Source organism: Pholcus phalangioides, unplaced genomic scaffold (assembly GCF_987345545.1).
Source record: "Pholcus phalangioides strain wild (caught in Gottingen) unplaced genomic scaffold, Ppha-v1.0 ptg000007l_1, whole genome shotgun sequence".
Classification (NCBI taxonomy): Eukaryota; Metazoa; Arthropoda; class Arachnida; order Araneae; family Pholcidae; genus Pholcus; species Pholcus phalangioides.
Genome location: NW_028301600.1, coordinates 8292033 through 8304773, shown reverse-complemented (window position 1 = coordinate 8304773; position 12741 = coordinate 8292033). Strand labels below are relative to the sequence as shown.

Below are 12741 nucleotides of genomic sequence, written 5' to 3'. Positions count from 1 at the left end.
AATATAACCACTATCATGCTGGTTGAAGATCCCACTTGGGTTGGTTGCCAAATTTTAACTCTTGATTTCTCAGCGGGAAAAAAAGTATGTTCAAGTCAGACGTGCTACAATGAAGCTGAGTGCCTGCATGTAAATTTGTAGCAATGCTATGATTGTGAAATGAAGCTATTGGATTGGTCTATTCAAATTTTCTTAAAATTTATGTACAAAATGAACCTAAGCCATGTTGTTGCAATCGGTAGTGTTAAAATGTTATTTATTAATCGCAGCATGAAGCTTAGGAACATTTTGTACATGAATTTTAAGCAAATTCAAATAGACCAATCAAATAGCTCCATTTCACGAGCAAAAAAATAAAAATTTTTCTTCAGACTTGAATGCAGTCGCTCTCTAGGGCAGCATTTCCCAACCTTTTGAAGTTCGCTGCACCCTTGGGAATAATATTGAAAATTTGAGACACCCTTCCTTGAATATAGAATACAGTTTACCAGAACAAAAATCACAGTACATCAATAGAGTTTTGTTTGATAAATCATTAATGTGAAACTTGTGATTTATGCTTAGAGCACAGATATCAGACCTTACAGTTGGCAACGAAACACGTAAATTGTCCTCAAGGTCTTGCAGTCTATTTCTCGCTTTGCATTTTATTGTCACCATAGCAGAGAAGGTTTGCTCGCATAGGTATGAGTTGAAAAGGGTAAAATTGCGTTAATTGCCTTCTTCGTTAGATTAGGATAATCCTCTCACAGTTCAAGCCAAAAAACAGCCACAGACGCCCCACTCTTGGTGAACTTACCTTTGAATGTGGAATTGGATCAAAGATAAATAAATTCCTCTCATTCGCAAGCAGGGAAATCTATTTCCTCTGCATTGTTTGCGAAATCAAATGGTGAGACAACCCAGTCGAGATTCTCAGTAGAAAAAGATGGAAAGTACATATCTATTGCATTTTGTAATATGTGTGTGCACGTGTTGACAAATGAGGTCTTTCAGCTTATCTGAAGGTGATGTCACATTCCACTATTACTACAGAAATTCCAGCAGCTGGCTGATGCAAAGGTAAATCCAAGAAAGTAAATTCAACTAGCCTTGCGGAAAATCGAACCCACGTCCTCTCATATGCGGGTGAGCAACCTAGACCACTAAACTACACTGCTCAAAACAATTAGGGGAGCAAGCAAAAAAGTGAAGAAAACCGTGCGAGACAGCCACGTATTGGCATACAATGGATAGTACACGCGTATCAATGCGCAATACAGAAAAAAGACGTAAAAAAATTTGGAATTAAGCTTTAATTCTTTGAAAATATGGAAAAAACATGAAAAGATGATTTAGGGCAACCATTTGGTTACATGTAAACGATAAAAAAAAGTACTGTTTAGACATGATGCATGAGTTTTAATAGAGCATGTGGTCTCCTCGAACAGCTAAGACTGCTGCACACCTGTTTGCCATGTATGCGATGAGGTTATCGATCAGACTTTGGGAAATACTGTTCCACTCCTCAAGAAGTGCAATCTGCAAGTCTCGGACAGTAACAGGCGGCCTTGGTCGCGCAGCAATGCATCGTTCGAGCATGTCCCAAACATGCTCAATTGGATTCAGGTCAGGAGAGCACGCTGGCCATTCCATACGCTGTATTGTTTCAGCTTCAAGCATGTTCTCCACCAGACGCGCTCTATGCGGTCGGGCATTATCATCCTGGAAAACAAAGGAATCTCCAATGGCTCCAGCGTAAGGGATGACATGAGGTCGCAGTATCTCGTCTGCATACCTTCGGGCCGTCAAAGTGCCATTCCGAATGATATGCAGGTCCGTACGTCCGCCTATGCTGATTCCACCCCATACCATCCAACCAGCTTGTCTGTATTGTGACCTTTCACGAACGAATGCGGGGTTATTTCGAGTGCCCCTGTCCCTCCATACCAGAACACGTCGGGTGTCACACTCCACACTGAATCGGGACTCGTCTGTAAACAGCACTTGGCTCCAATCATGTTGCTCCCAATCTCGATGTTCAGCAGCCCATCTTCTTCGGGCCGCACGGTGGCGTGGGGTCAACGGAATGCAGACCATTGTCCTACGTGCATAGAGCCCTCCCTCATGAAGCCGATTACGTACTGTTTGGCTGGACACCCTTTGTCCTGTTGCCAAGAGCAACCGTCTTTGCAGCTGCGTAGCATTCTCTGCTCTGTTTCGACGGGCTGTTAACTGTACATACCGGTCATCAGTTGCTGTAGTGGGGCGTGGCCGACCTTGCCCTGGTCGACGTCTAACATTTCCTGTTTCTTGGAATCGATTCCACAGCCTTGCAACAACACTTCTGGCGACTGCAACAGCGTCCGCGACACTACGTTGTGTTTGCCCGGATTCCAGTCTGTCTATAACACGCCATGCCATGGATTCCGGTAAATCACGTTGTTGAGACATCCTCAAGTCACCTTGTCTCAAAAAAAAATACTGCGCAATCGAATTTCACAGTTACGGCAGTAAAACAGACGTTTCTGCAACATCCCGATTTCTGCCCTTATCTCCTTTTTCTGGTTTTTGACGTCATGAACTTTGATTTGCATATGAAGTTTTCTTCTTCCGTTTCCTGCTAGGCTTTAAATTATGGATGATTCATTTTATGTTACTTATCGGTGTACATCTTTGCTTAATTTTGTTAAAACCATGTGCTCCCCTAATTGTTTTGAGCAGTGTACAAAGCCAACGAATCCTCTTTCCTTAGAGCTTGTGTGCGCTTAACGGGCATGTTCATGGACAGCTAGACCTAACTCAGGCCAAAGTTCACATTGCTGACACTGCCATCATATGTCCACTTATACGACAAGTGCACTAGTGACTATCATGCATGAGTAATTAATTCGTCTTTATTTATTTTAAGACCTTAAGTGGACGTAATATTTTTAAATTTATCTCCATAATATCTCACGGCACCCCTTAGCAGATATCATGGCACACTGGTTGGAAATCACTGCTCTAGGGTAAGGGTCTTTAACCTTTTTTTGTGCTCGAGGGCCACATAAAGTATTTGTTGCATTCCGCGGGCCACTCATTAATGGCATGGGGGGGGGGTGTTCTGTGCCCCCCTAACCTTCTGATACGGTGATCAAAGATGATCACAAACTAAATATATTTCAAAATATTTTAAAAAATTGTAACATTCAATTCAATTAATTTTAACAAATATTAATTTTGAATGATTTAAACATTTGAAATTATAGTGTCAAAAAATGCCTTTTTTGCTATATTAATACATTTGTTTTACTTGAAAATGCTTTTGGAAGTTGGTAAATCTAAATTTTTCTCAGAGATTTCTTGTGCCTCCAATCAATCTCAGTGTATCCCCCCCCCCCTCCAATGGTCGATCCTATGTACGCTCAGATACGACAAATTAAATATGATGCGTATTACGTATTTTATGATTCCATTGTGTAGCATTTTCCTTTTAAAAAATTAAATTCAATTGGGGTATAAGACCAATTATTTTTGGGTATTTTTATATTTTATGAAACAATGAAAATGGATGATTTTTGTTTATACATGTATATGTTGAATTAATTACGTACCAAATAAAACAAAAGTCTTTGGTTACTTACATTACGAAGGCGAGTGGATGTAATTCCTAAATTAATGCGAAACTTGAATTGTTTTTACTTGACTAAAGCTTCAATGTTAGGTAAAATTTGTGTTGTTGCTATTCGTAAAGTATCCTCCAAATGCCGATGTATATATTTATTTATACAAATACAATGCCACAACAGGCAAAATGCCCAACGAGGTGGCTGAGAAAAAGATGCCCATAATAAATATGGATGTCATATAGTTCTCAAAAATACAGCAACCCAATTAAAAACACAATCAACAAAAATTATAAACAATATATACACATGATACAATGCCCATAAATAATATTATGGTTGTCTTATTCTAAGTATGGATAGCTTCTCAATTTACCCCAACATATTTATCGTATTTCTTTTTAAACTTGTCAATTGTGTTACAATTTATCTCCGGGGGTAAGCTATTCCATTTATTAACAACCCTATTAGAGAAAAATTTCCTGCAACACCGTAACCTCGCATTGTCTCTTACCAATCGATGCTGGTGTCCCCTTGTAAAAGCAGTCGATTGACAGTGTACTAATAATTCATGGTACATCTCGTTGAAAATTTTGATTACTTCGATCATATTGCCCAGACACCTGCATTTATACAATGTAAACATGTTCAAAAAATGAAGCTTCTCTTTATATGGTGGTAGTCCTTGGATTTGGAAAGGTTGATGTTTTCCGCATCAAAATTATTGCTTCTCTGCACCCCTTCAACCAAGTCTATGTCCCTCTGTAGGTATGATCACCAAAACCTTATAGCATACTCTAGTCCAGGACGAACTAAGCCTCGAAAAAGCAGAAGAATGACTTTAGGAGAACGTGAAGAGACTTTTTTGAAAATGAGACCAAGCATTCTATTTGCTTTTTTGACCACCACTGAACAATGTTCAGAAAACCTAAGCCACTCTTGAATGAGAATTCCCAAATCGCTGACCCTAGTTGCATCTGGGACACCATGCACTTGTCACGCTAAATTATCATTATCACGAGGCCCTGGACTATGTCTACCCATCTATGAAGACAGCACTGGGAAAGAAGCGAGATGAATTTCTTTTCTACTGCAGTAAAAAAACAAACAAAAACCTTTGAGTTTTGATGCCCTCACCCCGTACCTTTTTACTGCCCCTTACCCATGGGTACTAATGTAGCATCACGTTTGGGCATCAATTTCACTACATTATAACTGTTTTAACAAGTTCAGGCTTGTTTGCATTGTGCAAGAAATCTGCAAGTGTGCATTGCTCTAATTTAGGTGTGGCTAAGTTCAAAGATAATAGTAATAAACACACACAAATACCAATAACCAAGAAAAAAGTTTTTTCAATGCAATCGAAATCATTAAACACTTTTAAATGTATCATGTTTTTCTTTTCCTATATGTTTTTTTTCGTAAAGACTCATTTCTGATAATTTCCCCTCAAGGTTTCTAGAATTTTCCTCTTGTGGAAGAGAGAAGCTGCTTCCATTGACTTAACATCTCATACATCAGTTGGGAAAAAATTTCATCAAAAATCAAATAAATTTTTAAAAAATTAAAAAAAAACTTGACAGTAAGCAGTTTTTGGGGCATTCTCTCAAAAAAATGAAGTTGCTAACCAACCCAAGTTGCATCCCTGTATGATAGTGTTATACAGGGTGATTCGAAAATCATGGGACAAACTTTGAGGGGTGGTGCAGCTCACTGAAACAAACATTTTTTGTCAAAGAAAGTATGGGAAGAAATGACTCGTAGTCACACAAACACTAAAAAATGAAACATGAAAGGAAAAACATTGTTTACCATTGCATTAAACATTGCTCCTTTGCAGCAATATTTACAATAATTGCTTAAAATTACAACCACTAACAGCAATACAGGCTTGGCAGCTGCGATGGTGTGGTTGGGCGGTAGAGGGTAGTAGGTGAAGTGCTGCCCATGATCTGATGCATCTGCTGGAAAACAGTATTTGTGCCAATGTTTTCAGCCAGGATGGAATACCTAACAAATTCCCAAAGGGCAGACATGCATCTAATATACGGTTTGCTAATGGTAATTGCAGAGCAGCACTAAAGCTGTATTAGGAAAGCTTTCCGAATGGATGTATGCTGAACTGCAAAATGTTTGAGCAGTTAGATCTGCAACTTCATGAAAATTGTTCATTCATCACCAGCACTGACAGGAGAAGTCAATCAAGAACTGTATCACATCCACATATGGAAGAAACCATCTTGAACGTTGTGGATGAAGCACCCCACACAAGTGTGAGCTGTTTCATATTGTGTACATGTGAGTCAACCCATTGTTTGGAGAATGCTAAGCAAAGAATGTTTGCACCCATTCCATATTCAAAACATTAAAGTTTTGCAAATGGCTGATTACCCTCTGCGCTTTGTATTCTGCCAAACTTCTCAGCTAATGTGGTATTCACAGATAAGGTGACTTTTACACATGAAGATGTTTTCAATGTGCACAATACTCACGTGTGGGCAACAGCAAATCCACATGCTACACGTCCACATCCATTCCAACAACACTTCTCTATGAATGTTTGGGTGGGTATTGTGAATGATATTTCCTCATAATCCCATATTTACTACCAACGTGACTCTGTGGCCGATATCATATTTTTCTTTAAGAGGTTTTACCAGAATTGCTGCAATATGTTTTGATTGTCATTTGTAACCAAATGTGGTTTCAGCATGATGGTGCGCCAACCCATTTCAGTATGGATGTCTGCTATTACCTGGATGCTGCCTTTAGGATGCGATAGATTGGGCATTGGTGGAGATATGGGGGGGGGGACAATGCCCCCCATCGTCAAAGGTGGAGCCCACTGATCTAATGTATATATGAATTGACATCATCATCATGCCCCCCAGACTTCCAAGTCTATCTCCACCTATGCCACCCAGATCGTCAGATTTATGGAGCCTCGATTTATTCTTATGAGAGCTTTTGAAGGCCCTCGTTTATGAGACTCCAGTTCAGACTCTTCTGAGGAACTCATCGCTCGATTATCAATTGAGATTGCATGTGAGCAAGTTACACCTGGCATCTTTGAACTGTTTGCCAATCACTATTTTGATGTCACCAAGCGTGTATTACTTTTGGTGGTCACAATTTTGAACATTTATTGTAAACGTTGCTGTAAAGAAGCACTTTGCGGCAATGTTATAAGTAAAGTTTTTTCCCCCTTTCATGTCTCACTTTTCCTTCATTAGCCAAAAAATTTGTAAGTCAAGGAGTTTGTTAGCCGAGGTATCACTGTATTGGCTATCATTGAGATAAAAATAAAAAGCATAACATCATTCAGTGTTTATTTTTGTAAGATAATACTGACTAATAATACTAAGACATACTGATTGCTGTCTGGATAACATTTTATTTTCAGACTACATAACTTAACACTTAAACGACCGCTCACGAGATTTCTTGTGTTTCATTGCTGAGACGTAGAAGACCAGCAACGAGATTTCTCGATTTTTAATTTCCTATATGTATTTGTTTTTCATTTCCAAATGAGAAAATTGATGGTCTTAGAGTAAGCCTACGGGAAATAATATGCGGTCATTTAAGTGTTAAGCTGACAATGAATTCTGTGTATTTAGCAAATGATGATTGAGTGTGATTCAGATTGGATATTTTATATTTTTTGCTTATTTTTTGGCATTCTATTTCTCATTAAATTTTCATTCAGCTTCTAGAAAGCAACTTGCCTCATTTGAGCGAATGCCTTACGATTCCAAGTACAGCTGCATCTGCATTGCAAATATTCTTTAACATGGCTGCTTTGCGTCCACAATCATTCACTGAACATGTTCAAAAGATGAAAATGGCTGCCGAACTTCAGCCTGGCACATTAGTTCTTGTAGCTAGAATACTAGGTATCATTGGAAAACTGAATGTGGTGAGCAAATTTTGTATGGTTTCAAATATTTATATATACAGTAAGACTCACTTATAATGAGCTCACATTTAGGAGGAGCCTGGATATAATGAGGAAATTGTTGTACAGTGATACCTCAATTAGCAAAGACAGTTTGCTAACTGAAATGTGATTTCCTGATTCTGTGAATTACTGACCAGAGGCTGAGATGAACAACTTTATAATTGGATGTAAAAATAATTTAAGTTGAGATACTGAAGTTTTTGGTTTTTTTTTTTCATAACTGTTCAATTTTTTTACAGGTGAAAAGTAGCTAAACAATTTTGTGAAAATGGGAGAAATAATTTTTGGACTTACAAAAAAATAAATAAAAGGAATAATAAAATTCACAGACTTGATGACTGCTGAGACAAAAATCAATATAGAGACGGGTTTTTTTAAATTGAATATTAAATTATGTAACGGCTATATGAGTTGAGAAATGTGTTTTGTGGATGAGTAGTTGGAAAACATGGTTTTACACTATATACACAACCCATTCAGGTTTGTGGGTATCCCGCTATATGATGTGGTCAGCTCATTTCTCTCTCATACATTGTAGATGAAAAACATTAGCTTCTAAAACAGTGGTTCTTAACCTTTTCTCCATCCTGCACCCCTAGTGCAATACGATTTACCTTCCTGCACCCTCTTGGATAATACGTTTTTTATTCGTTGTGTTTTATACAAACAGGAAGACCATAGCAGGCAAATTGCCCAATGAGGTGACTGAAAAAAGATGCTCATAAAAATATGGATGTCAGATATCACTAAAATAGGTTTTACCAAAATCATTTTTCTGTAATTGATTACATTGATTATTCATTAATAAATTTTTATAAATTCTTTTTAAAATATTTTTTTTCTCTCTTACGGTTAATAGTAAGTTCCTTTTTTTGAAAACTAATTCAAAAACTAAACTTAAAATTATCATCACTTTATTTTATTATTGCAGTAAGAGAATAATGCACTTGACAGGGCCAAATGTCAATCAAATGGTTCAAAAAACCTATCACACCCTGGCTTTTGTAGTCAGGAGTATATGGTGTTTCACCCAGAGATGGGAAAGTGAAGATAAGAAATTGACCAATCAAAATTTTAGTCAATCAGTACCATAATTATTAACAGGGCCTTCGTGCCTAGAATAGTTTCATATGCCAGGATTTTTTCAGACTTCTTTCTAGTGAATGTGTGACTTAAAAAAAAATTAAATATAAGTATATTAAATAATAAATGGCAGCACATTTTTTGAAATATGTGTGGGAGGGGGGGGGGGAATTTACTCAAAACAGGGAAACATTTACTCTATGAAAAACATCACTGTTCCCAGAGCTACATTCTTTTCTTTATCATGTGAAGTTCTCACATCGTGTAATTTTTGTAGTCTAAACATGTAAATTTTCCTTGGTACAAACTTTTTTTTAAGAAATGCAATTGTAAACAAGAGACTCAGTGTGTTGGCGATGCTATCTATAAATATGGACCTTATAGGTATAGGGTTACCATATTCAGGGCTCGGCACGGGTCACTTTTTTCACTAAAAGTCACTTTTTTAGAAACTGGTCACTTTTATTACGTATTTTCAGGCCCAGGTCACTTTTTCCACTTTTTTAGCAAAAAAACCTCGGTCTCGCGCGTTTTTCTGCTGTCAGTGTTTTTCTTTTCTTCAAGGAGGAACTTTACCTGTTCAATATCGCTAATTTTCTCCCTCCCTTCATTGAACCACGATCGAAGGCATCTTATCTTCCCGGGAGCATACCGTGTGACGTCAGCATAACTTGATTTCAAGGCGCTTGGAAAAAGTAAGCTCCTTGGTTAAAGAATCGTCATTTTATGGAAAAGCCTGTCGGAAAAAAAACTAGCATAAAAGGCGTACTTACAACAAAGAATTTTTTCCCCCCTATACTACCATTCTTTCTTATTTCCCCACTCGTTCTTTCATTTTCATCTTTTTTTAAAATTGATCCTTTATTTTATTTGTTTTGAAAAGTTTTAGTCCTAAGGGCCAAATTCCTTTCTCTGAGCATCGAGCAAGTTACATTTGTTGTTTGTTCTATCGTTACTTTTGTTAATTTTTTTAAATGTTATTTGAAATGACGATTAGAGAGCCCGTGCAGAAACTAACATACGCGCAGCGGGAGAATACCAAAGCGCGTATTAAAGACGCGTATTATTAATACGCTTTGGAGAATACTCTTGTAGCTGGCCAAGGTTAAAGAAGCTCGCATGTATTTTGAATTTACTTACAATAAAAAAAAAATCATCCGATTGAAAATCGCAATCTATCGACAAATAAAATTCGTACTATTTTTCTAACTGGATTTAAATCTCAGCACGAAACCGTACCCCCAAATTTGATCGAAAGGAGAACTATTTATGAAAAGATCACAGAATCCTGCAATTCAACATTTAGTTTAACACAAGGGTTTCCAAATCGGATGAAAATTTGTCATCAGGCTGATAAAAACTCAGTTAACGTGCATGCGAGCCGTAACTGAAGGCGGATTTAACGATGGGCACACCGAGCGCGCCTTTGGCCCCTACTTCACATTTTTTTCCTAATTTAAAGGGCCTAATATTAATTTTTTTATGCCCGGGCCGTAACTTAATTTAGAGCATCTTCACGATACTGATTGTTGACTTAATATTGTTGGATTGTTTTCCTTTTTTTTTCTCTCCATGCACGTGCGGGAACCGGTTGTTCCGACGCTGTATGCAAATCGGCGGCGGCGTACCCTCACGGGAGCACGGATATATAGACTGGTTTTTTCTCTATAGGTGAGATGTCGGTTTTTTCCGCATGGATGTATGTCGGGATTCGATTTGTTTCTCTCTTTTGATTGCCGGCCGTATTTTTGATGAACGAAAATGATCTTGTTTTTTGTTTTTGCAACTTTTATGGAAAAAGAGTTCAAAATGAACTTCTGATCATTGTTTTTCTTCAGCTCAGTCGGTACGCTCTGCCCCCCAAGAAATATCGACATCTTGCGCGCCATTCTTGATGTGTAAAAAAATCTTATTTTTAGACCTCGGAAGTTATTAAAACTTTTGTCTCGAGTCTGTTATGACCGCAATGGAGAGGGCGGGGGTCTGGTTCCACGGGTGTTGAACGAGGGAAGGTGCCGAGTTTACTCATTTTCTGTTAAAAAGAGTGGATACCGGCCCCGAGCGATAGTAAATTTTCGTTCGTACTTGCGACCCGGATTGCTACATACCGTGAGCAGATCCAAAAGCGGGGGGGGGGGGGGCGGCAATGCCTTGGACGGCGTTTTTGATGGAATGGTATATTTAAGAAAAGGCAATAAAAATTCCTTTGCAAAATTATCGAATTTCACAGTCAAGGGGCAGTAAAATTACGTTTCCCCTCCAGAAAAAACAATTGTATTACGGCCATGGTAAATCGGGTGTTCCGGATGGGGACGAATTCACTATTTTTGTTCGTTGAAAGTTACGGGAGGAGTCAGCGCTAACGTGGCGACTTGTTTTCGCGCTAAAATAGGTAGCCCTGACAGCAGCATCCATAAACTCTGTATCAACCGCATTTATAAACCCCGTATGTTGTTTATTCGATTTTTCTGTTCATTTCATCCTAATTTTCCGTATTTCCTGATATATTTCTATCGATTTTCGCATATTGCCGCATATTAGGTTAATTCATATTATAAATTATATATTTTTTTGTAATTTTTTATGTGCCCTTTGTCAGCCATCTTGAATTGACTACCGCAAAACGGCGATTCCTTGAAGCGAAAAAAAGTCGCCACTTTGGTGCTTACAAATTTGGTTTACAAATTTTACTTTACATGGGAAATATACCGGGGAAGGCCGCTGAGTCTCTTTTTCTGTTAAAAATTACGGGGGGGGGGGGGAGGCCAAAATTATACTGTTTCCAGGGGTAGGAACACTGCGCCAAAATGTCCAGAATTTCTTAAAGGACGCCAAAAATTTTTTGCTCCTGCTTACCGTGAAACGATTCTTTCTAAGAGCGTGTTTTATATATATATTCCACTGTACGCCTTATTTAAACTGTCGGCCTTTCCATCGTGAAACCCCGATTGTGCAACGTGATTGTGCAACTGAAGATAGTTTGCAATGGTCTTTCAGCTTTAAAGTGCAAATGCGAGTCAGTTGCCGTTTAAAAAAAGTCGCCACTGGAAGCAGCAGAAATTACTGTAGTCGATCGTCATTGCGTCAAATCCAGATGTTTCGTGAAAAAAATTTCCATTCCGGAAGTAAAAAGTGTGTTTTCGCCGAATTACGAATGTTAATTTAGGAACTTTGCCGAATAACGAGTGTCAGATCGCTAATCTCGCCAAATAATGCGTACTTAATCGCCAAACGTCGTGTTGATTCTTCCGAAATTCTCCCCCATTTTGCAACAATTTCTTTCCGTGTATAAAAAACTTATAGAAAATTTTTTGCTCATTTGAAGTGCTGCTGTTCAAGACAGCAAATAGTGCCCTCAGTAAGCAAAAATCATCTTAAATAGACTGGTGTGAAAAATTTAATGACAGCCTCTCTTTCAAACAAGGTGTCAAAAGCCTGAAACACCAAAAACAAGCTGATGAAAAGATTTTTGATAACAAAAGACAGTGCAGTTTTATTTTGAAAAGGGATGAGGGTTAACGAAAATATTCTTGTTAATTTCCCGGCTCCAATAAATATCTGCTCCAAATCCTATATTTTGCTGCTCCAAAACTGATCCGAATCCTATATTTTGCTGTTCCAAATCCTGAATTTGCTGCTCCGAATCCTGAATTTTGCTGCTTCAAAGCTGCTCCGAAATGGACTTCCCCCTTTCGGGGGGGGGGGGGGACCCGAAGATCTTACGTTGCTTCTATGTATACATCAGTAGGCTCTGCCATTGACGCTGGGGGGAGGGTGGATTGCCCCTCCCTCAACATATAATAATTAAAATAATTTAGTTAATTTAATAATTTGAATACTTTATTCAATTTAATAATTTAAATATTTTATTCAATTTAATAATTTAAATAATTTATAATTCAGTAATTTAAGTAATTTTTTAATTTAATAATTTAAAATGTTAAAAATTTAATTTTATGGTTTTTAATCATTAAGTAAATTTCTTAAAATTTGTTGGAACATATTATACAAACCTAGGTATGTAAATCAAATTTGTACTAGTTAAAAAACGTTTGAGTACATTTTGTATACTGTCATTCATAGCATAATATGAATGAAAAATCCACTGGA

At 37.8% G+C, this 12741-nt stretch overlaps 1 protein-coding gene across 1 annotated transcript in view; it reads left to right on the top strand.

The window, feature by feature from the left end:
- The window catches only part of melt (ventricular zone expressed PH domain-containing protein melted), a 127855-nt gene that overhangs the window by 46078 nt on the left and 69036 nt on the right, over positions 1-12741 (top strand). The window contains exon 6 of the mRNA XM_089232622.1: positions 7297-7506. Coding sequence (XP_089088748.1) covers positions 7297-7506 — 210 coding nt within the window. The remainder of the gene's footprint in view (positions 1-7296; positions 7507-12741) is intronic.